Here is a 22,810-nt window from a genome sequence, read left to right as displayed (position 1 = left end):
GCCAAGCCCCTGGATAGCGATATCCTGGGGCAAGTCTCTCCTGTTGGAACTGTTGCACTTTTTATAAATAAATAGTCAGAGGAACAGGGACTTAAACTTAGGTCTCTCCAGTCTGAGGTGCCTGTCCTAACCACCTGGATATGGAGTCACTCACTCACTCTCTTCTTTCCCTATCCCAAAGACATTCTGATTTTTCAGAAATGACCTTGACCCCCACCCCGCCCCCGCACTTATTGGTCCAGCTCCTGTTTAACACGAGGACTTAAAAAGCAAGTATCAATATTAACTATAAGAGCACAGAAAGTACTGCTGCTAGAATAATGTGCATCTCTATGAACTCTTCAGCAATAACTATTTTTATTGTAAATTTTTGAACAGTCTCAGTATGACTAGTCCAGTATTTTCATATAAAAACAACGAGGCAGTGTAATATACATTGTGAAAAAGTGCCACACGGGTTCTGAAATCCAGGATATGTTTATATTGTTCAGTATCAGATACAGGTATACCATATTGTAATAAATAAGTATTAAAATTGTTGAAGAGTACTTTTAATTGCAGTTTTAGACCTCAGATACAGTGCAGAACACTTGGTTAAATACACCCATTATTCCTCTATAGCAAACATACCACAAGAGTGTCTTCCATTGTTACACTTTCCCTATTAGTTTTACATTTCAGTCAAGTACAATAGAACACAAAATCCACATCTAAGAAGACTAAAAAAGTTATTTTAAACAGAACAGAAAATGGAAATTTTATTGCCTCATGATTTTAGTTTTTATCCTCAGAAATAATTCAAGAGCTAGAATTTACAAAATAATTAAAAAAAAACCCAAAACACAGGTGTGTGCAGTAAAAAAATCAGAGCTTGACTCACTTCTGCAGACACATTCACTGCCACAAGTCTTCAGTTCGGCCAAATTTAAAGACCAGCCCTCTGTTTAAAAATAAAACAAACAGGAATAAACACATAAGCTTATTGTAAAGAATACAAGGGCCATCAACTTCAAAGGAAGCAGGCTCAGAATTCCCGGTTTTGGGAGATAAAATGTCAGATAAAAGACTTCTATCGTCAGTAAATTTTGATTCTGATCCTCCAAGCAGATCCATATGGGCAGATCCCTGACTTCACTGGAGGTTTGTCCACATGTGTATCATTAAAAGATTTGAGGGTGGAGGTTGTCTTAGAAATAACAGTAACAGGGAATCATGAATAGATGAATTTTACATCTAATGTTCAATGTCAGCCATTAAAACTAACTAGATTTAGTTTAGAGCAGTGGTTTTCAAACTTTTTAGGCTGCATACCCCTTTCCAAATAATTAGTTTACTGAATACCTCCATGTGAGATAGGCGGCACGTGAGGGATGGGGTGCATATGGGGTCACGTCACTCTCTCCTCCCTGCCCCCGATTTCTGCCCTCCATTTAGCAACAGCTTCTAGATTTTCAAACTGTGGGATGCAGAGGAACTTTCAGGGGGGAGAGTGGCGGCAGGCTCAGGAAGGGAGTGCCACCTCCACTCCCACTGCATGGGGATGGCATCAGCGCTCACCCTCCCAAACGTTCCTGCGCGCCCTGGTTTGAAAACCTCTGATTCTGAGTCACACAACAGAACGGAAATGTATACCAATGTAGCTGCAGTTTTAATTGAAAGATTATAAATCGATTAGGTTGCTAAATAGAATGTGTTGTCCACCATTACAGGATTGTTCTCACGTACCACAGTTTGAAAACCACTCGTTTAGAAGGATAAACAAAGGAAAACAGGCTTACCCAAAAAAGATAAATGCATTCTGGAAAAAAACAGCTATTCCTGGATACACTAGTGGTTTTTCTGACAAAGGAAAAGAGAATTTCCATTACGTTTTCAGAACTCTTATTTTCTCAACAAAATCCTGTTTCTCTCTGATATTTCAGACACACTCAACTCCAGTATCATGTTCACAAAGAGTATCAGTTCAGTGCAGGAAAAGCATGTTTGGAAAGACTTGGATTAGGTTTTGTCAAATAACTTTAAAGAACCAGTGGAGTTTGATAGGAAAGCACTAATCAGAACTGAACACTAATACACACTAGATGATGCAAACTAACAGGAAAAGAAATCTACTTGGGGGAAAATTAATAAGGACTGCAAAATTATAATGCTGCAGTTAACATTGCAAATACCTGGCAAAATAGTTGGAAAAAAAAAAAAAACAGTGTAGAAAATATTGTATAACTTTAATAGCAGTAGGATGAACAGGATTCCATATCCAAGCCAACTGTGCACAGTGTGGTCTTTAGGGCATTGTCATTGCAGTTTCATTTAGGCAGGTTTGCTATTATCTCATGACATTAGATGGAAGTTTGTCTCAGTATATCCATTTCTATCTTTGCTAACATGATGAACCTCCACCCACCATCTGTCAGTTGCGTGCAACAGAAGAGAAAGCATAAGGTCCAACCCACTGGAAACTTCACACAAGATATACAATAGCCTTTTGTTCAGAAAAAACATTTAGTTTACCAGCTCAGATGTACCTCACTTTCTAGACCAAAACATGTATCACAAATGGAATGATCCCATGGGACTATCATCAACTGACTATAACACACCTTAAATGTATACAGTGGCATAAAAAAATGGCACTGTGCTGAACAAATAACACTGTCCCTGCCTCAAGTACCTTAGAGGAATAAGTCAGTACAATATACAGAAATACACAACAGAACCAAAATAGTTAGGAATGGTCTTATAGCTTAAGGCTGAGTTTTCAAACATGCTTAAGGAAGTTGATTAACTAACTCCCCTAGGCTCCTTCGGAAATCCCAGCCTAAATGATTCATGGAGCAGATGGGTGACTAATACCAGAGAAGAGAATGTAAAGGTTCACTTTTAACAGAATATCACTCACCTGTTGTTCCTCTATAACTACTGTGATGGTGAAGTTTGGAATTACCCTCACCTCTGCTATTCCTGCCTGGAACTGGCTCATGGTTTTATCTGTTTATATTTTATATAATGATCTTTTTTCCATATAAGACCCAAACAGTATGATTTTCCAGTTCCCTCAGGTTTCTCCAGGCTTCTCTACATGAGAAGTTATATCAAGTAAAGTGTAAATTTAGAATGACCATAGTTATACCGATATAACTTCATGTGTGGACACACCTATTCTGGCATAAGAGTGCCTTTTTCTAGTTTCATTTATGTCACTCTGGAAGTGGTTTAAGCTATACTTGAAAAAGCAAGTCTTACACCGAAATAAGAGAGTCCACACAGGGAGTTATACCAGCATGATACACCAGTATAACTTCCTTTGTAGACACATCCTCAGTCCTTAATGATGCCAACTGAAGGCTTAATGACACAGAAGACAGATTAACAGTAACATACACTTTAAAAAAAAAATTGGAACTGACTCTTTGAAAAGGTTATCTCCTAAAATATTACCATTGGGAAAAAGTTGAGTGAAAAAGGAAGAGAAATAGAGTTGCTGGAGGAAAAAGGAATTTAGACAAGAGAAAAAACAGAACAGGATAAATACTGAAAGAAAAATGGATGATAAGGAGGAGGACAGGAAAAGAGAAGCCAGAAAGAGGATAAAGTACCGATAGTATGGGATGGGGCCTGTTCCAATTAGTCTGATTAGGGCACCAAAAATATTTAAAAAATAGACCTTCTTGGAGCTGATCCAGAAAGCAGTCACTCACTCAGTCATTCAATATCCATTTAAAACATTATTACAGTAAACCATCAAAACAGGATGATAAGATCTGTATTGTATCTTACCTTTAACAACATAGCCTCCAAAGAGGATCCACATGGAAGCAATCAGAGATCCAAAAGCCATCATAAAACCAATGAACAGCCAGATGCGGGCACCTTAAAAATACACATATATATATTATGTCACTTTCAATCTGCTCTTGTTTCAAAACACTTTATACAATATACCACATCTTTCAAGACTGGGACTAGTATTGTGTACAATATACATCTTAAATCCATATTAAAGGAGAGATTGCAGGCACCAATTTTATCTGCTCTCATGCATGAGATAGCATAAATTATTACCAATGACATTTCAAAGAGCTATTAACATTATCCATAAAAATCTCATCTCTAAACTAAACTCTAATAGCAAGATACTCCCACCAGTGTACAACCTGACCGAACAGGCTTTGTGACAGAGAGATCCTAGTTACCCAGGATTGGCGATGTAATGATATTCTCCCTGCAGACTACCAATGGAATCACACAGAGGCCATATGAGTGCTGTGCTGTGCTCCCTTCCACAGGAAATATTTGGTCAGTGGTGTCAGGGCCTTGTGCTTATCCTCTACAATGGGTGAAATTCACTCACAAAGTATATACAGAATGTTAGAAGAGCTGTTTATGGCATCGAGAGTATTTTAATTTGGATGCCACGTAAACTTGCACTAAAGTCTTAGGTGGCAGGAGTCAGAGTTAGACAGTGACCATTTGGAAAAGAGAACAGCCAATTATTAACTTGTACACAAGAGCCAAAATAATTACTGTTTGGTTATAAATGATTATTGGATTGTATCAGCTGGCAGAAGAATGAAACCAAACACTATTACCATTCTTGCAAATTGTGTGGTAAAGATACAATTATGTGAGTGACAGGCAAAACCAGTTGTGGAAACCAAGAGGTCTGATTTAACAGGATCGTGTAAAAAGGCTAGTTGTTCTCACACATCTGAAAAAATAAGTTCACTGAAGTTTACACCTGGTAAAAATGCTTAGCAGTAGCACAACAGGAAACATACAAATGTCACACTTTTATATTCACATTATAAATTAAACTACATCAATGCATTGTACTGTAGGACAGACTATACAGCTATAGCTCTATTTATAATACAATTTATAACATTTTTACCTGTTTGCCCAAGACAGCCTTCACTGTAACTGTCACCACGGACTTGTCCATTGGATACTGCATTGATCCTGCATGAATAAAACAGAATCCAATTGACAAATACAGGTGAAACTATACAGGAAATTCACATTTCGAGTAATTTCTTCTATTTTCATGTACAAAAATGGTGACATCTTATTACTCTATAAATATTTTCTCCAACTGTTGCTCTGAAAAGGAGGGATAATTAATTTAGCAGCTCAAATTTGAAAAAAAAAATTAAAGCATTTTTCAAAATATGACGAATAATTAAATCTACACAATTAAAAACAGCCATACAATTTAAAAAGAGGTCAACAGGGTCCCATGTGAATATGGGGGTCTTCCTATGTGTAAATTTATATCTGTGTAGTTCTCAATGCTGATTTGTGACCTAACTCTCTTGAAATGGCTATAAAATACCCCACTGTAGTCCATAACAACCTCTCACCCTTCAACATAGCAGAAATAATGTTCATTTAACTGCTGAACATAGCCCTATGACTATAAAATAGGACTGTGGAAGTTTAGAATAAAAGTCTGCACTTAAAAAAAAAAAATTAACTTTCCTTTCAGGGGGGGGGGGGGGGAGGGATAGCTCAGTGGTTTGAGCATTGGCCTGCTAAACCCAGGGTTGTGAGTTCAATCTCTGAGGGGGCTATTTAGGGATCTGGGGAAAAAATTGGGGATTGGTCCTGCTTTGAGCAGGAGGTTGGACTAGATGACCTCTTGAGGTCCCTTCCAACCCTGATATTCTGTGATTCTAAGTTCTATAAAGTATGTTGGTTGTATTGGTAAAGAAATCACACCTACATTAGGAATGCAATAGTGGCTATAACTCCACAAGCATGGTATGAATGGTTGAAGTCTTCCATCTGAGGATATTTAACAGCTGCATCTATGATAATCCACCAGCCTGTAAAAAACTATTTAAAATACAACAACTTAAAATACAGACATGATTAAGTGCAATATCATTACAACGTTGTCTAGCAAAAATTAACATTAGTACTCTATATGAAAACGATATGGGGCCAATTTAGTTTTCATTAAAGTCAGTGGGGATCGTCTTGTTATACATGCAGCACTAAACTGGAAGAAACTAAAAAAACTGAAGTAGCACATGCTTACAATTTCAATAGAAAGATCATTTTACAACAACCTCTTAAAAACGTGGAGTAGTCTGATATATCAGCTAGTCTATACTTTTAAAGAACGTCATTGTAATTCACTTAAAGCCCTGCTGTAAACTAGCTTTGTGGTGCACCAGAAGTTCCTTGCATGGGGTAGAATAAAGGATGAAGTGTGACACGGGAGTGACTGAAGACCAGGCAAATTGTGATATGGCATAAATGTGCTAACTGATCAGCTTTCTACAGTAGGGCTTTCTACAGTACCAAGAACTACCGAAAAATTGTGTTTTATACTGTCTGATGGTGATATAAAATGGTCTTACATATGTAGATTAGACCAAACTGAATTTTAGCATTGATCCTCACAGGACTGTAACATTATTTGGTCCTGCAGACCATTTTCTTAAGTAAACGAATCCTCTTCAGGATAACTTACTTTGAAGACAACCACACAATATCCAATATGAGCTGCCAGTGTGTAATAAAATTCACAATGTGCCCTAAAAGGTTGTTCCTTTTGTGTCCCAAGCAGTGATTTTCAGTGTAGTACTGACTTATTGCGTACAGGCCAACAGCACATATAAAATATAAAAATGGTTAGTTATACACACCAGCACACCAGCAGCAACTGATGCAATTGTATTGCGCTTTTCTCCCCAGTCAACACACTCTGAGCATCTCATGGTCTCAAGAAATCCAGACATTTTTCAGCTCTCTGAAAAACTAGAAGATGAAGCAATTTTTATTTTTCCCCCCACAAAGAGCATCTTCTCATACTTCTATGAAACAAGTGCAAGGTGACATGGAGTTGCTATAAAGATTATGAAGATTGTTAAAAAAAGCTAGAAATCATCAGCATGTCAAAAACTGTCTTCTCACTAACCACGGCAATGGAACTATGCACAGCTGAACAAGGCAGGAGACAAAATGCAACTCTTCAGGGCAAAAGAGCAATTGCCCAAAATTGCTCTCTAGGGTCTTTCTGAGGGATAAGAATGAAACCACTATCAGGCAGACCAGTCTACTCCCTCAAGGGTTTGCGGTCAGGTTAACAAAACCTAACAATCAACAGTATCAGAGACAGCTGACAATATTCAGCATGGATTCCTAGTCCTTATCCATTGACAGAAGATCATCTATTAATACAAACATGCACTGATAGAAGACAGGGGATCTGACACACCAAGATAGTGAGGCATGGCTTGCCACACGTTCTTAGATACTGGATGGGAAGATCATCAGCAATTACTTTAGATTATCAGCGACAAGCAATGTTTTTCCAAGTGATGAGTGGGCTTCAGCTTCCTTTGTTCACTGCCCAGGAAACACATGCCTCCCAAGCATGGGCTGCAGCATGGAGCTTTCTGCATCCTGTGGATGCCCATCGCTTTAGGAACTGCGGCGGGGCTGTGCGTAGGCAATGCTCTCACCATCCTTCTGCAGCTGTGGTAGGGCCTGCTGGCTCTCCTCACCTTCCCCTGCACAGCTGGGGAGAGGTGACAGGGCCTCGGCCCACACGGCCACAAAGCTGTGAGCCACAATGGCAATCCTCCCCCCGCCTCCCCCAGTTAATGTAGAGAATCATGCCAGTGTCAGACAGCTGCCCCAGGGTCCCTCAGCCTAGCTCCTGATGCAGCCAATGGATGACAGTACACTAGGCCAGGGCCTGGGGACATAATATGGCCCCCCGCCCACCTTGGTGTGCCAACCATTAGCTCCATGGGGATGACCAATGGCCAGCGCCCCTCTGGTAGCCAATAGGATGAGAAGGCCAGTGACGCACAACCCCCAGGGAGCCAATGGCCAGCCGCGTGGCCCCTGGGGCAACCAATGGCTACTGACAATGGCCAGTGGCTTCTCCCCCCAAGCGGTCAATGGCCGGCAGCCAATGGAGAGGAAGCAGCCTGTGGGCACCCCCCAATCAGCATCCTGGCTGCCCGCCCAGCCATGGCCCGCAGCCCAGCCCCGGGGGCAGGGGTGTCTCTGGGGCTGCCCGCGGGCCCCACTTACCCCAGCGCGTGGGCAGGAAGAAGGTGCAGCCGTTGGCTGAGCGGCGGGCAGGGCGCGCGCTCTTTCCTCCCTCGGCGGAGACCCGCCGCCGCCCCCCTCAACGCAGCGAACAAACAACCTGAGGCCTAGGGACCCGGATGGAGGAGAGCCTAGAAAGACGTCACGTCTCACGGATCGCCATCACACCGCGCATGCGCACCCGCCAGCCCTTCTCAGGCGTGTGACCATCACAAACTCAGCGGGAGGAGGAACGGGAACTACATATGCTGCGCCGTCCTCCATCCCGCGCATGCGCTGTAAAAACTAGCAACGAGAAGGGAAGATGTTTCTTGCGCATGCGCCCCCAGGATATGGTAGAAGGGTCGAGGGGGGGGGGGGCCGCCCTTCCAAGGGCTCGTCTCGCTCGCGCGTGCGCGCTACTCTCCAGGTTGCATAACCGGGTGGCGGCGGCTCTCGAACGTTCTCGGTGCGGCTTAGTCTGGTAGTTGCGGTTGGAGCTGGCGCGCGCGCTGGCTGGTCCCGAGCGGCTCGCTCGCGCTCTGTCCGAGTTGAGAGGCGGCCGCAAGCGGATCGGGCTTGTGCTCCTGCCCCCTCCCCACTCCCCCCCCGCGAGGGGAGGCCGCGGCGCTAACAGCAGGTCGGGTGCCCAGCTCTCGGTGTGGGGGAGGCGGCTCGGTGGCTGCTGTGCCGGTCCGGCGACCTCTCTCTGCCCCCCGCTATGGCGGTGACCCATGGAGCAGGGCTGTCCCCCCAGGCGCCGCCACAGGCCCAGGGTCCGTGTGCGGGAGACCCGGCCAACTGGAGCCGGTGCGTTGCCGGGGGGGGGGGCTCTAAGGGATTTTCGTGCCGGGGTGTGGTGATGGGGGAAGGAGGGGTCGGCTCGCCCCGGGTCGGGGGGGTGTGTGTGGCGGGGGAAGGAGGGGTCGGCTCGCGCCCGGTCGGGGTGGGGGGGTGTGTGGCGGGGGAAGGAGGGGTCGGCTCGCGCCGGGTCGGGGGGGGGGGTGTGTGGCGGGGGAAGGAGGGGTCGGCTCGCGCCCGGTCGGGGTGGGGGGGTGTGTGGCGGGGGAAGGAGGGGTCGGCTCGCGCCGGGTCGGGGGGGGGGGTGTGTGTGGCGGGGGAAGGAGGGGTCGGCTCGCGCCCGGTCGGGGGGGGGGGTGTGTGTGGCGGGGGAAGGAGGGGTCGGCTCGCGCCGGGTCGGGGGGGGGGGTGTGTGTGGCGGGGGAAGGAGGGGTCGGCTCGCGCCGGGTCGGGGGGGGGGTGTGTGTGGCGGGGGAAGGAGGGGTCGGCTCGCGCCGGGTCGGGGGGGGGTGTGTGTGGCGGGGGAAGGAGGGGTCGGCTCGCGCCCGGTCGGGGGGGTGTGTGTGTGGCGGGGGAAGGAGGGGTCGGCTCGCGCCGGGTCGGGGGGGGGGGGTGTGTGGCGGGGGAAGGAGGGGTCGGCTCGCGTCGGGGGGGGGGGGCGGGGCGGCGATTGTTCGTGTGTTGGCTGACGCTCGCGTCTCTTGCAGGAGCCCCCAGGTGGTGTCCCACAGGAGCCAGGAGCAGCAGGGGAGTCCCGCGGCCCCCAACGGTAAGTGCCTATGGACCACGTCTTCAGGAAATCCTCTCCTTTCATCTCGCAGTTAGCTAGGCTTGTTTCTGGGTCCCTAATGCCTTTGTTCTCTGCGCCCCAGCATCCGTTGTTTCACCGACAGTGACTGTGCCCAGTTAGGGACAGCGCTGGTACCTTGCTCCCTGCCAATGGATGCACTCAAGTCCGGCAGTGGAGTAGGTCAGCTTTCCTGGCAGGTGGACTGAGCCTGTGTTTTGCACAATTCTGAAGATTTGTTGGTACTTGAAGATATGCTGTTCTCTGTAGACAGCACAGTGAGCTTAGCTGTCATTGCTCGGCTTCCTGTTTTAGGTGTGCGCTGTTCTGGGACTTGTGAGCTTGGCATTTAAAGATAAGGTGGGATATGCCAACTGAATTTTTCATCTCTATATTAATAGTAAAGGAAATAAATGTAACTGACATTAAAGGTTTCATGCTTATCAGTAGTGTGTTTGAGAAAGCCTGAAGATTTGTTGGATAACTTATGTATTCAGTGAACACTATATACAAATGCCAGGCTTGAATGGAGTTCCTTTAATCGGAAGACGGTGGCACAGTCATAGCAAAGCCAAGAGGGGATGTGAAAGGTGGAGATAGAGAAGTATTTATTCCCTAGAATACAGTACCATTTTAATAACTCTAGAGATGAATAGAGGCTGGGAGTGGATGGGTCATTACACAAAGTAAATCTATTTCCCCATGTTTATCCCCCCCCCCCCCCCCCCCGAAGTTCTTGTCAACTGCTGGAAATGGCCCACCTTGATTATCACTACAAAAGGTCCCCCCGCTGGTATTAGCTCATCTTAAGTGATCACTCTCCTTACAGTGTGTATGATAACACCCATTGTTTCACATTCTCTGTGTATATAAATCTCCCCACTGTATTTTCCACTAAATGCATCCGATGAAGTGAGCTGTAGCTCACGAAAGCTTATGCTCAAATTTGTTAGTCTCTAAGGTGCCACAAGTACTCCTTTTCTTTTTGCGGATACACACTAACACAGCTGCTACTCTGAAACCTGTAGAACTAAAATGGCTGCTGGTATATAATGGCAGCCATCTTAGCCATTCATATTTAGTATTTTAAAATTACAAATACTATAAAATTTCTGGTATTTGCATACAAATTGATCTGTTCACGGGCATTACATTCATGGCAGTACAATTCACTGTAGTCAACTTTCTTTGAGAGGAAATGGCTATTTTGCAACAGAAATGCTTTTCTTTAATTTAAAATGGTCCCCTGTAAACTGAAAATAGTTTGTTGGAACATCTGTACAAGTCATACAATGAAAATCTGCACTTCATTAACCTTAATGCCATGTAATTGTCTGCATATGCAAATATATCTGCATATTAGCAGTATGCTTTTGAGAGAGACTTTGGCCGCATTCTGAAACTATTAATTTATGAGAAGTATGTGTGATAAAGCCAGGGAGAAATTAACTAAAGGGAGAAAGCTGAAGCAGTAGATTAAACTGTCTAGGGCAGAAGGTAAAACTGCAAAATAGCCTTGAACTTTTCACTTGTAGTTATTCTAAGTTTTGTGAATATAGTGGACACAAGTTTCAAGTTGGCCTTGGTTTGTGTTGGCAAAGAAATCTTAAATCAGTTTTTTTTCTGAACAGGAACCGAGACTGGATGTTCTAGAACATCAGTCAAAACAGATACAATCTCCAAAGGCACTCTCACAGAAAAACGGCAGGCAAACAAAAAGACAGAGGATATGACAAATTACATGGATGATTTAACTCTAAGCTCACCAAAAGAGAGAGATGCTCGCTCCAAGTCCAAAACTAGTCAGGGCAGATCATCTTGTAGTTCACAATCTTGTTCAAGCACTTCAGCTTCCTCAAGGAGTTGGAGCAGGTCTCGAAGCAGATCAAGATCACGAGCTAGAAGAAATGTTTCCAGAAGGTGTAGAAGATACTCAAGATCGTATTCCAGAAGTCGATCAAGATCACGCAGCCTTCAGTACAGAGGAAGGTACCATCCTAGAACCTATAGGAGATACTACCGTTCTCCTCCAAGGTATAGATCACGCAGCAGGTCCCGGTCTCATGGAAGACCATATTATAGAAGAGCTTTTTCAAGAAGCAGATCACGATCAAGAGGACGAAGATACTATGGATTTGGGAGAACCATATATCCTGAGGCTTACAGAAGTTGGAGAAGCAGATCACGAACAAGATCTCGAAGCGGAACACCTCTGCGCTTAAGTGAAAAAGGTATTTGCATTCTGCGAGTAGCAGCATATCTGCTTTGGAACATGGGTGGGAAGGAATAGAACTCAAGACTGACTTATTTGTAGACTTTTCCTATTGCTAGATTTATAGAGAATTTTAAAACTTGGGGGTGTAGTTCTGTCCTAGAACTTCAACTGAAATCTGATTTGGATTGCTTACCCCTGTTTTATGTTCATTTTGGGATTGCCATTTTTATAAACTACAATTTAAAGTGGGTGGTATCTCCATAAATTTAAACTAGTTTGGGAACATAGTTTTTCCAAGGTATACTCACTTTGCACTGGACTCAGTGTTTATATTTTTGGGTTAGTCAGTATGCCATGATTACCCATACAGAAGATGTTTCTTCTTTTTTATGTAGAGAAGAGGGAACTCTTAGAAATCGCAAAGGCTAATGCTGCAAAAGCCCTGGGAACAGATAACATAGTCTTGCCAGCTAGCTTGAGAGTCTACAGCCTATCCAAAGAGACAAATGGTGGAAAATGCAGAAGTGAAGATTCTGCTGAGTCCACTGAGGTAATTATGAACGGGAGTAATCTTGATTTTAAAGGTAAACTTTTTTCAGAACTACACTACTGATGCATGAAAAGCTGTGCTAGCCTTAATTTCTCATTGCGAAGTACCTTTAAACTTTTGTATACTAATTTTATTATGAAACACAACATCCAAGTTTTTAAACTTATCAAAATGCCAAAAACCTTTGTCGATCTGCTAAAGCTGGAAGAGTACCTTGGAATCTTAGTTGGTTGCTCTCCTGATTTGCCTACAGACTTTTCACTAGTGGTATTAGGAAGGAGAGAGAATTTCCAAGCCTAATAGGGAAGTGCCAGTTATGTTGGCTGATGTGTTTTTTGCCCGAAAACAATTAGGCTCTTATTTGCCATAGCCTATTTAATAGGCTTTTGTAAAGATTAAACTCTGTGCTTGATAACTGTCATATAGTCTTTTCATATGCATCAAATTGTTCCCAGAAATTCCATGCCCGGACCCCAAATGCATTTTACATGCTGTATTTCTGTCTTATAGAAATCATGAATATGGTCTCCAGACATTGATGAAGAAAATCTGGTGGTAATTAAGGAACTTGTGGGCTCTAGCTTCTGTGAATTAGGGGAGGGAAAAGAGAGAACTTAATCAGGTTATCAAATTAGTTTTGCACTAGAAAGCTGTTTAATGTTTGTTACATCTGGTCAGATGGACACCTACAATAGTAACTACATAGCAATAGCTTATACCAAACTTGTATTTCAAAATTAAAGAAAGTAAACTTAGTAAGGGTTTCTTGGACAACTAAATAAATGGCACAGGTGTCCCTTTCATAATGTATGTAATATATTCCAGATGTTGAGAGATTACAGAAGAAGAGGCCTGCATCATTTGCAGATAAGTTTATTGTCCTTCTCCAAAGCTCTGCAGGGTGGATATGCAGAGTTTATATACAACTTGCTATAACGTTCCATTTCACTTTATGAAGTCCATGCTTACAATAAATTCCCTAGTTAAAGCTAAAACATGGGCATGGATATAAGGTTGTAAGTTGGGAAATGTTTAGTATTTCTGTCAATATAATTGTCAATTTGAGTTTAACACTGATCTGTATGTGCATTCTATGCTTTACAGTTTAAAGCCACTATTGATCTAAATAGTTGAGACAAAACTTACACTAGAATATTCACATACTCTAGTGAGTTTCCTTAATTCACATAGAATGTGAGAACCTGTTTAAACTGTGCGCCTTCTCCTGTAGCAATCCAGAAGACTAACAGAAGACTTAACCAAAAGTGGAACTGAGAGATCTCCTGCAGTGAAAGGCTTATCTTTCAGCCCTAATGTAAGTGTACATTTCTAAGATAGGAAATATTGATTTCCAACTTATTCTTTCACATTTGTAGTATATTCTTCCTAACTTTGGAATTAAATTGGGTTCAATTTACTGCTCTCTTTAATAGCCCTCCATGTATAATATAGTTAGTTGATTCAAGAGAAATGTGCAGTGTAGGGATATATAGTAACTGAGTTTAGGCTCTCTGGAGGCAAGAGCACTTAGAAGTAAGCAATAGATTTGTGAGCTGTAGTGTTGTGGATCTTCCAATGTGTACAGCTGGTCACTCAAGTAATCAGAAGTTAATGAAAAGCAAGTTTGGCTTCTTTAAATCTGGATTATGTAGCAAGCACCATTCTCATCTTCATAAATACCAAATTGTGCTATGGCAATTTAAAATTAAAAATGCAAGCTTTCAGTGAAGCTTTTTATTTCTAATTTCTTTACCTGTGTGTACTGATTCCAGTATTCCTGGATTCATTCTAAAAAATCTGGCTTTCATAAACTACAGATAGTGGTTTTTTTTTTTTAAGCTGTAGGTAAAAATTGTGGACACTTCTCATATTTCATTCTTTAAAAAAAGTAAATTCTTTTTCCAGGACACAATGGCAAAGCCAGTACTCCAGAAACCAGCAAGTCTCTGTTAAAGAGACAGCAGTATCCTTGGGGAAAAGAAGATACAAAGAGAAATCCTTATGGGCAATGGGCTCCTATGAAGGAGGAAAACAGCTTATTTTTTAACTTTTCACCTAAAAGTGCACTCTTCTGAGCATGTTAGCACCTTTCACTTACTGTCCTGTGAACTATTGGCATTATGCATTACTTACTTATCAGGTTGAGTATTTTTGTAAATAAGTATTTAAAGATGTTAATTCTGACCTGTTAGATTTCTTTTCCAGATATGAAAACACAGCACAATGGCCCAGAAACTACAAGTGGGAATCTTAGGTATATATTTGTAAATACTTTTGTGTGTCACTATAATGGAGTAGAAATTACAGGTGGGTAACTTTTTCTCAGTGTTACTTTAACAGCCACTGGTCTGAACATTTGTAATGCATTGATTTGTTTAAAACCTGTTTTGTACTTGTTTCAAATGGTTGAACTATGGTAGCAAGTTCTTTAAGGCCCTATGTAATAATTCAGTTGAACTGTGAAGTTGTCCTCTTGGCTTCTAGTCTGAGCCTGTAGGTGTAAATTGGCACATTTAGCTGTAAGTGAATGGTGAAGTACTAAAGAGCAAATATGAAACAATCGGATGCTAACAATAGACTTCAGATGTTGGAGCAACTTGATTTCAAGTTGAAAATGTTAAATGCCTATCCTAATCTGAGTGATTCTCTGAAATAGGCTTTCTTAAACCTCTGTGCAGATGTTTGCATTAGGATTGTATGATTGCCATGCAGGAATCCTTGCTCAATTATGGCTCAGTCATGCATGCTAATCTTAAGGAAACAGAGTTCTACTATATGTTGCTTTCTATTTGGTCTTCTTAAATTCTGACACTTAAATTCAGCTCAGTTCTTCTTGTTGGTGATGTATTTAAAACAAGCCTTAAACTAAATCACCACCACTAAAATCTAAAATGGTAATCATAAAACTTGCTCAGATCCCCTGGACTTCAAAGCAGTGAGGATAGTTGAGAGGAAGTTTACATTATCCTAATTTGTTTCCAGTCCTGGTCCTATACCAGTGATCTACACATGCCAGCTTGACACTTGAAGCATTGATGTATAAAGTGTACAGTAACTTCACCTTATGCCCTCAGCAGTTCTCAGTTTCCACTGCTTGAAGATAAGTGCGTGATTAAGTAATATTTCCTAGAGCTTATGGGTATTTCATAACATTTACTGGGATTGTTTTGGTGGGGGAGACTTACTAAACTGGAATTCATGTAAATGGTTTGCACAATAAAACTTGTACTGAATAACTTCGGTGTAGAATTTTTTTTTTTTACGGTTTAACATGTACTCTTTCCCTACCCTAATAGTAGCTGTTGCTTTATCTAGGCAGTGCAAACAAGCTGTAGTCTGTTGCTTTTCCCTTGGCTGACCAATGCTTAGGCTATGGAAAGACTAGTGTTCTACAAGGAGAAATATCCCACTGCTGTTGTCTTGGTTGGGGGAAGAAATATCTTGGAACAAAACAAGATGCCTTCACTCACATTCTACAATGAGTAGCCAGAAGAAAGAATACTTAACTTCTGCATACGGTGTAGGAGGAGCAGCTCTATTGTACCTCCCACCAGTGGAAGCCACAGAAATAAAAACAATTCATAATGTAGAACAATGGCAAAATCAGTCATTGCTTTAAAGTATTGCAACTTAATACAGGCTGTTATATTTTCTAGGTTAGACTAGGTGATGATGCCTTTTGGCCTCCAGTCTGGCTTTTTAAAACAAGTGAAGTAGTAAGGTGAATGGCAAAAAGCAGGTTCATTTGGTGTTCAGCTTACCTACTGCTCTGAAGGCAAAACTAGTCATTTCATTTAATAATAATAAAAAAGCTTGTTTAGGCCACACTGTAGCACTAGCTAAAGGGGTGTGAATAGTAGTGCTCCCCAAAGTGCTGCACTGTAACCATGTCTGTATTGTTTGCACAGGGGCAACTTTTAAAGTTCATATCTTTAGTGTCCACAGGGGGATTTCAGCATAGTACTGGTGAGCAGTGTTCTTCATACAGCTGTTAAGCCACACTCTAGTGCTCACTAAAGTGCTGAACTGTAATTCCCCCTGTGAGCACTCAAGATGTGAACTTAAAGGGACCTTTAAATTCATACCTCCATTGTTTGTGCAGAGTGATTTAGTGCAGCAGTTTGGGGAACACTGCTAGTCACACCCCTTAGACCAGGGGTAGTCTGTTTTTTGTCAAGGTCCAAACACGAGAGAAACACAAAATCCAGCAATAAGTAAACCTTTTGGAGTGCAATCAAAAGCAACTGGCTTTCTGAATTTGGCTCATGGCCATGCTGCAGCATGGTGTAGATGTACCCAGGGCCTGCTCTCGCTGCCAAAAGAAGCGATGAGACCTCAAGAGCAACACTTAGACAGCAGGAGCCTCTGTTTAGGTGTACATTCTGTCACCATCAAGTTTTAAGGGTTCTTCCTTATGTGGAAACTTACTGGTCAGCAGCTTTTGACAACCACTCTAGAATAGTGAAAAGAAACAAAAGGCAGAAAAAAGGGTTGTCAGGGTGGGCTGATTGTTATAAACATGCTACTATGCAGCAGTGGAGCAATGATGCAGTTTGTGGAAACAAAGTCCAGTTCCACACAACAGTGAGTGTAAATCAGCAGCATCTCAGTTTAACCATCTGAGACAGGCCTGAACTAATGGTTAAACCTGCAGCATGGTTGAAACAAAAGTATTACTGTACAATTGCTTTCATACAATACAAACTTAAAAATGAGTTTTCTGTCTGAAACAGCCACTATGTCAAGTAGCATAGATTTCCAATATCTTGTTGCAGAGCACACATGGTCTTACCTCCAGAGCCACCCTCCCCTCCTGTCATCAAACCCTTTCCAAGGGGAATTGGACAAGTTCTGCTTCTGTTGAGCCAACAAGTCAAAAGAAACAGCCACCTCCCCCATGAGGATGTGAAGTCTTGCTGCTTTGGCAGCCTGCAGAGCTGGTATAGGTTTATGCCTAGCCAAAGAGCTTTTTTTTAATATACACAGCACCTGCTCATTTTAATCCTAGCATGGTAGGGGAGAAGATACAATTCTAATGAGCTTAAGGGAGGCAGTATTCTTTTTGCCCTTATACAAAGGGAAATTTGCAACAGAAGAAACTTGCCCAATGTGACATAAGAAAACTGGGAACATCTCAATTTTAATTATTGCATAAAAGACTAGCAAAATCCAAGGTTACATATTTGCTATACACTAAGGATATCTCAATCTGATTTTTACTCTCTCCTGCCCTCCCCCCCCAAAAAAGAGAAACGGTAGGCTAAGTTTGACCTTGAAGGATCCCACACACTAGCATAGAGGAAACACCAAAAATGTCAGGCATGGAGTTCTGTTTAGTTCACTTTTTTTAATGGTCACAACCACTTACAAAATCAATCAAAACAAAAACTGCATTTCTGTAACTGCAGGGTATGATCTGAGTAACAACCCCTTTGACATTTGCTAAATTGACACAAACCAGCCACCTTTGGAAGGGCAAGCTATGTATAGCTATGATAGCTACTATCATTCAAGCATTTATGCAATACCCACTATTGGATTTTTAAAAAAAAAGTCTCTTCCACAAGTTGTCATTTTAATATTAAAAGTCTCTGGCAAAGTTTATATTTGCACAATTAGCATGTTGATACAGTTCTTAGGCCTTTCTGCAAAATATGCCAAGCTTATACTGAACAATTTCTTTGTAGAACTGTGCCTCTTGGGATGTGAAAGTTTAGACAGCTGTTCCTCTCTCCAAGTTCTGTTTAATTTCTGCTGTATATTTCCCATAGAACCTTTCTGCCTTCTTATTGAATTTGGCATTTCTCTCATTAATGTAATCAATATCCGCATCATCATTATAAGCACGTCGCCGACTGTATTTTTCACGTTTTTCAATTCTGTAAGAGAATTACATTAACATTTTCAGACCCCTAAAATATAAACAACTTTTAGTTCTTAGAATGAATACACTCCTATATCTACAGTAAAAGTCATCGATATTAAAACTAAGTGGAAATTACATACACCGCTGGATGTATTTCCTCTGTGAAAATGATTGGTATTTGTATTACTTGCCTGTTTTGCTCCCACTGGAAACTGCCAGTTAATAGCAGAACAGGGGTTAGATGTTGCTTACGCCTGTAAATGTAATTTTTCCCCTTTGGGTCTTAATCCTGCAGGATGCTGAACACCCTCAACTCCTATTGTTGATGGCATTAAAGCACCTAACAGAATTGGGCCATGAATATCCTATCCTTGAATTTTTACACTTGGAAAGCTATATACCCACACAAAAATGTGAAATCAAAGCATAAGTACTCAGAAAAAATTTAAGGCTTAAATTGTAGTTCTTAAAGTGAAATGAAGAGGAGAGTGCCTACACTTCAGTCAATCTCACAAGAAAATGGATAATTAAGTGAAAAAACAAATTTTTCCTGTTTTAGAGGGTATCTTCAGATGAATTTTAGATACTTTGTCAGAGAATATTAAAGTTGCTGTAGTTTTAAAGGAAATAAGTGGGGATACTGCTTTTTTCTATGCTTAAGAGATGACAGGAGAAGACAAGTTGATGGGGAATAGCACTAATTTTTGTTCCCATTATGATGAGAAAACACATTTTCATTACATTTTATTGGAATCTGATGTCCAGTGACCATGCCCATCATATTCATCATGAACAGTTAAAGCAAGACTACTAATTATGATTGAACAAATGTATGTTAGGATAAATATACCAAGGCATTCCATTATCTTTTTAGTCTTCTAAAACACGATCGTTGGACATCACTGATATTTTCTAAATCGCTACGGACTGTTGCCAGGATTTTGCTTCAAAATACTTTCTGATGTGCCTAATGAAAATCAACATGTAAAATAAAATAGGCATGGAAGAATGTGTTGCTGCACAATAGATGCCCAATACATACAGAAGTGCATAAAAATCCTGGAGAGAGACTAGTGTACAGATTCATAAATAGGGCAGGCTATACTGACTGTATACTTAAATACACGTCTTTATGCAGAAGTTACCGGACACCACAAGTTATGCTCACACAACAGCAAACAAAATAGTAAAAGCACCACGTGTTATGAATGCAATGGTCTGAGATAATTAGGACCATTTTATTACTTACTGTTTTTCAAGATCTGTAACCATTCTATCAACCCCTTCTTTACATGGTACATGAGTTCCATGAAGAAGACTGTTTGCTGTTGGATACAATTCTTCTCCGCTGAATGAGAAAGAGGTAAACAGTAGAAAAACAAACTTTGATTTGTCAAATTACTAATTTTTTGTACGTAACAACTGTTTTATCAAAATAGAACTGGGACATGATAGAGAACATGAACTAGCATATTACAAGTTACACATCTACAGCATCACCCAGGATATGACTGTTATGGGACCTTGACAGAAAATCATTTGTATTGCAATGCACATAAAAGAACAGATAAGATGAAATATGTTTGAATTACATGAATTGAAAAGAATTTTCAGCCATTTTAGACACTAGTTCATCAAAACAATTCATATTTACAGGTAATGTCATTAAAAAAAAAAGAACATGGGTCTGCCAAAAAGAGAAAAAACTTACTTTTCTTCTCTTAGCTTTTCATATTTTTCCATGTCAGGTTTGATCTGCTTGGTTAACCTCTGATACTGCCGCAACTGAGCAGCTGCATAATCTTTAGAATAAAATGGACTGCAATTAACAGAAGACCTTTTCTGTGTGGCTCAAGTTTTAGTGAAAACATATGAAAAAGAAAAAGATTAAAAATTTGTATCCCGCTACCCAAGCCCTGAAAAAATAATAAAATTAAGTTGCTTACCTGAAAATCCTAGATCCGGATTTTTTCTCTTCTTTTTCCTTTCCCATCTTTCTGCATCCTCAGCACTGATTTCTAACAACTTCACCCGGTCATAATCTTCTCCTTTAGCAGCACATTCCTATACAAATACAAGCAATTCTTAAGATTTTAAAACATAACAAAAAAGCAGCAGACAATTAAACAAGTTTAGTAGATTACAGATATTTTTCTAATTTTATTTACACTGTAAATTTGATATCAGACAATCTCACCAAGGATCCCAGTCTGATGCTTGATGATTTAAAAAATTTTTTATATACACCTATATCAATATCAGTAGCTCTCAAAAACCCTGATTTCGGATCAGAGTCCTATTGTGGTAGGCACTGTACACACATCCAAGAAGACACAGTCCCTACCCAGAGGAACTAAACTCTGGATCCTGCAGAGATTTATGCTCATGCTTAATATAATGCACTACTCGTAGTTGTACTGAAGTCAATGCGACTATTCACAACACATAGTGTTAAAATCTTTGCAGGATAGTGTCCTAAAATGGAAGGTTACGATTGCAATCAACATTTACACGTATTATACCTTCTTCTTTTCCTCAACCTTCAGTTCCCATTCCAGTCGAGCCTTTTTTGCTTCCCAGTTTGCCGGCAACTTAAGTCTTTTATCTTCTTCCACAACTTCCTGGTGATTTAGCTTGCGAGCTTCATTCTAGGAAGAAAAGTTTGTCACTGAACTCACAGAAAATGGCAATATACAATCATAAAAGTTAGAAAGCAGAAGAAGCCTATTAAATAATTGAGTCCACCCACTTGCAGCAGCAGGTTCTCATATTCCCCTGCCCCCCACAAAAGCATCAGTTATTAAAAACAGATTAATTTTTTTAAATAAAGTTAATGTTTAAAATCAAATTTACACAAGTTAAGAGGGAAGGTACTGTACATCTGGGGTCAGGCTTGGGTTATGGGGCATTGCAAGTATCAGTTACAAGGTATTTAAAAAGAAAAGGAGTACTTGTGGCACCTTAGAGACTAACCAATTTATTTGAGCATAAGCTTTCGTGAGCTACAGCTCACTTCATCAGATGCATCCGCTGAAGTGAGCTGTAGCTCACGAAAGTTTATGCTCAAATAAATTGGTTAGTCTCTAAGGTGCCACAAGTACTCCTTTTCTTTTTGCGAATACAGACTAACACGGCTGCTACTCTGAAACAAGGTATTTAAAGATATTTAAATTAATGCAATTACTTTAGAGGAGTTTGACATTACTTTCATCCCCCCCCATGAATTTTGTGTAACAGAGAGTGACAAGATAAGTGTCCCATTGACCTTCTTGGCACACAGAAAAGGAACGTTCAGAACATTTTGTAAAACTGTTTTAGTTTCTCCGATAAAAGCATTTTTGTCTACCCTGAGAAAAACCTTATTGTCTCCCCCAGTATATGATTTTCCAGGTGAGAATTCAGAGGAATTAAATGTTAGAATTTATTCTTGTTTGCGGAATTTTGCATGGGGATGATTAGGATCCCACCCCCGGTTTTAATTTAGAACTTTAAGGACCTGTTACATTTTTGGTTTTAAAGGTACCTTCAGATAATTGCTGCAAAAAGAAGCCTGTGGCTCAGTTACCCCAAACTGCAAACAAAACCCGGCTATGAGCACGACTGGTCTACCGTCATGGCCATTTGGCAGCCCAGGCTGTATTACCCTTTTCATATGGAGCTCTCTGAACTTCCTCAACCTCTCCTCCCTCTTCTGGGCAGCCAGCTCCTCAGCTGCAGTGGGCGCCGATTCTTCGTCGGAGCTGGCAGAAGAGGCCTAGAACGTCAAACGCGAATTACTTGATTTTATTTTAAAAAGGGAGGCTTGACTCCATGGCTGGAGGGCACAATGTTTTGAACCAGGGTATTAGAGAGACAGTTCCACCGTCTCCCTCCACACCCCCCCCCACCCATGCCCTCCAACCTACCCCCATACTCCATCCCATACCTACCCTACCCTACCCTCTCACCATCCCACTCATTCCCCTGACACAGCCCCTGACCCACAGCAGCCTCCATCCCCAGCGATATCCGCCCTCTCCAGGCGCGATGCCTCCCCTCGGCCCCCCCGCCAGCGGCCTTCTCGATCTCTCGCCCCTAGGAAGCGCTGTCCGGCCCCTCACCCCTCCGCGCGGGGCTCCAACCCCCTCCGCCGCCATCCGCTCTACGCAGTCAATACAAGCGGCCAGCCCCTGCTTGACTTCCGGCTTTCTCAAGTCGCATCCGGCCCACGGAGGAAGTGACGTTGCTGCCCCGGCCGAGGGCTGCGTGAGACTCTAGAGCCCCCTGTCCTCGGTCAGAGCGCCCTCTGCAGCCAGGAGGAAGCAGGGGCAGGGGCTAGAAGGGCAGGCACTGAAGCCAGGGATGGGAGAAGGGGATGGGGTGGGAAGGGAGGACAACACACACAAAAGGGGAGGGGGCAGAGCAGGAAAGAGCCTAGGGACAGGGGGGCCGGGGAGAATCCCTCCCATTGTGTTCATAGTGGCTGGAAGAGCCGTCCCCTGTTGGAGGGGGTGACCCTGGAACTCCCAGACCAACCAGGGAGAGCCCCCCACAGGTACGGGG

At 42.0% G+C, this 22,810-nt stretch overlaps 3 protein-coding genes across 3 annotated transcripts; 1 reads left to right on the top strand and 2 right to left on the bottom strand.

Moving 5' to 3' along the window:
• Positions 1–341: 341 nt before the first annotated feature.
• TMEM50A (transmembrane protein 50A) lies at positions 342–8,373 on the bottom strand. The gene is made up of 7 exons (XM_074934324.1): positions 8,053–8,373; positions 6,654–6,765; positions 5,723–5,835; positions 4,892–4,959; positions 3,778–3,870; positions 1,779–1,839; positions 342–940 (listed from the first exon to the last, which is right to left on the bottom strand). The coding sequence occupies exons 2-7, from the start codon at positions 6,744–6,746 to the stop codon at positions 895–897; spliced, it is 474 nt and encodes a 157-aa protein (XP_074790425.1). The 5' UTR covers positions 6,747–6,765; positions 8,053–8,373; the 3' UTR covers positions 342–894.
• A 153-nt stretch (positions 8,374–8,526) lies between these two features.
• On the top strand, positions 8,527–15,623 carry RSRP1 (arginine and serine rich protein 1). Its single transcript, XM_074934319.1, is given in 8 exon segments — positions 8,527–8,859; positions 9,558–9,619; positions 11,269–11,868; positions 12,248–12,402; positions 13,634–13,717; positions 14,308–14,345; positions 14,347–14,374; positions 14,376–15,623. Coding segments are annotated over 8 exon segments (1,158 nt in total). The 5' UTR covers positions 8,527–8,770; the 3' UTR covers positions 14,478–15,623.
• Positions 15,624–17,818: 2,195 nt separating this feature from the next.
• SYF2 (SYF2 pre-mRNA splicing factor) lies at positions 17,819–22,481 on the bottom strand. Its single transcript, XM_074934187.1, has 7 exons — positions 22,369–22,481; positions 21,912–22,022; positions 20,791–20,916; positions 20,215–20,332; positions 19,980–20,070; positions 19,518–19,616; positions 17,819–18,281 (listed from the first exon to the last, which is right to left on the bottom strand). The coding sequence occupies exons 1-7, from the start codon at positions 22,402–22,404 to the stop codon at positions 18,116–18,118; spliced, it is 747 nt and encodes a 248-aa protein (XP_074790288.1). The 5' UTR covers positions 22,405–22,481; the 3' UTR covers positions 17,819–18,115.
• Between the last annotated feature and the right edge of the window lie 329 nt (positions 22,482–22,810).

The sequence above is a fragment of the Natator depressus genome, chromosome 19 (genome assembly GCF_965152275.1).
Source record: "Natator depressus isolate rNatDep1 chromosome 19, rNatDep2.hap1, whole genome shotgun sequence".
In the NCBI taxonomy this organism is placed as follows: Eukaryota; Metazoa; Chordata; order Testudines; family Cheloniidae; genus Natator; species Natator depressus.
Note: the sequence above shows the minus strand (reverse complement) of the source record. Positions and strands in the feature narration are given on the sequence as shown.

What these genes read in the sequence shown, in the direction of transcription:
- TMEM50A (XM_074934324.1), bottom strand. Translation starts at nt 6,746, where the DNA reads ATGTCTGGATTTCTTGAGACCATGAGATGCTCAGAGTGTGTTGACTGG. An exon ending in AGGCTGTCTTGGGCAAACAG is followed by an intron (nt 3,871 to 4,891) that starts GTAAAAATGTTA and finishes TGTATTTTTAAG; the next exon opens with GTGCCCGCATCTGGCTGTTC. An exon ending in AATGCATTTATCTTTTTTGG is followed by an intron (nt 941 to 1,778) that starts GTAAGCCTGTTT and finishes ATTTTTAAACAG; the next exon opens with AGGGCTGGTCTTTAAATTTG.
- SYF2 (XM_074934187.1), bottom strand. Translation starts at nt 22,404, where the DNA reads ATGGCGGCGGAGGGGGTTGGAGCCCCGCGCGGAGGG. An exon ending in AGGTTGAGGAAAAGAAGAAG is followed by an intron (nt 20,333 to 20,790) that starts GTATAATACGTG and finishes GTATTTGTATAG; the next exon opens with GAATGTGCTGCTAAAGGAGA. An exon ending in GAAAAGCTAAGAGAAGAAAA is followed by an intron (nt 19,617 to 19,979) that starts GTAAGTTTTTTC and finishes TTTCTCATTCAG; the next exon opens with CGGAGAAGAATTGTATCCAA.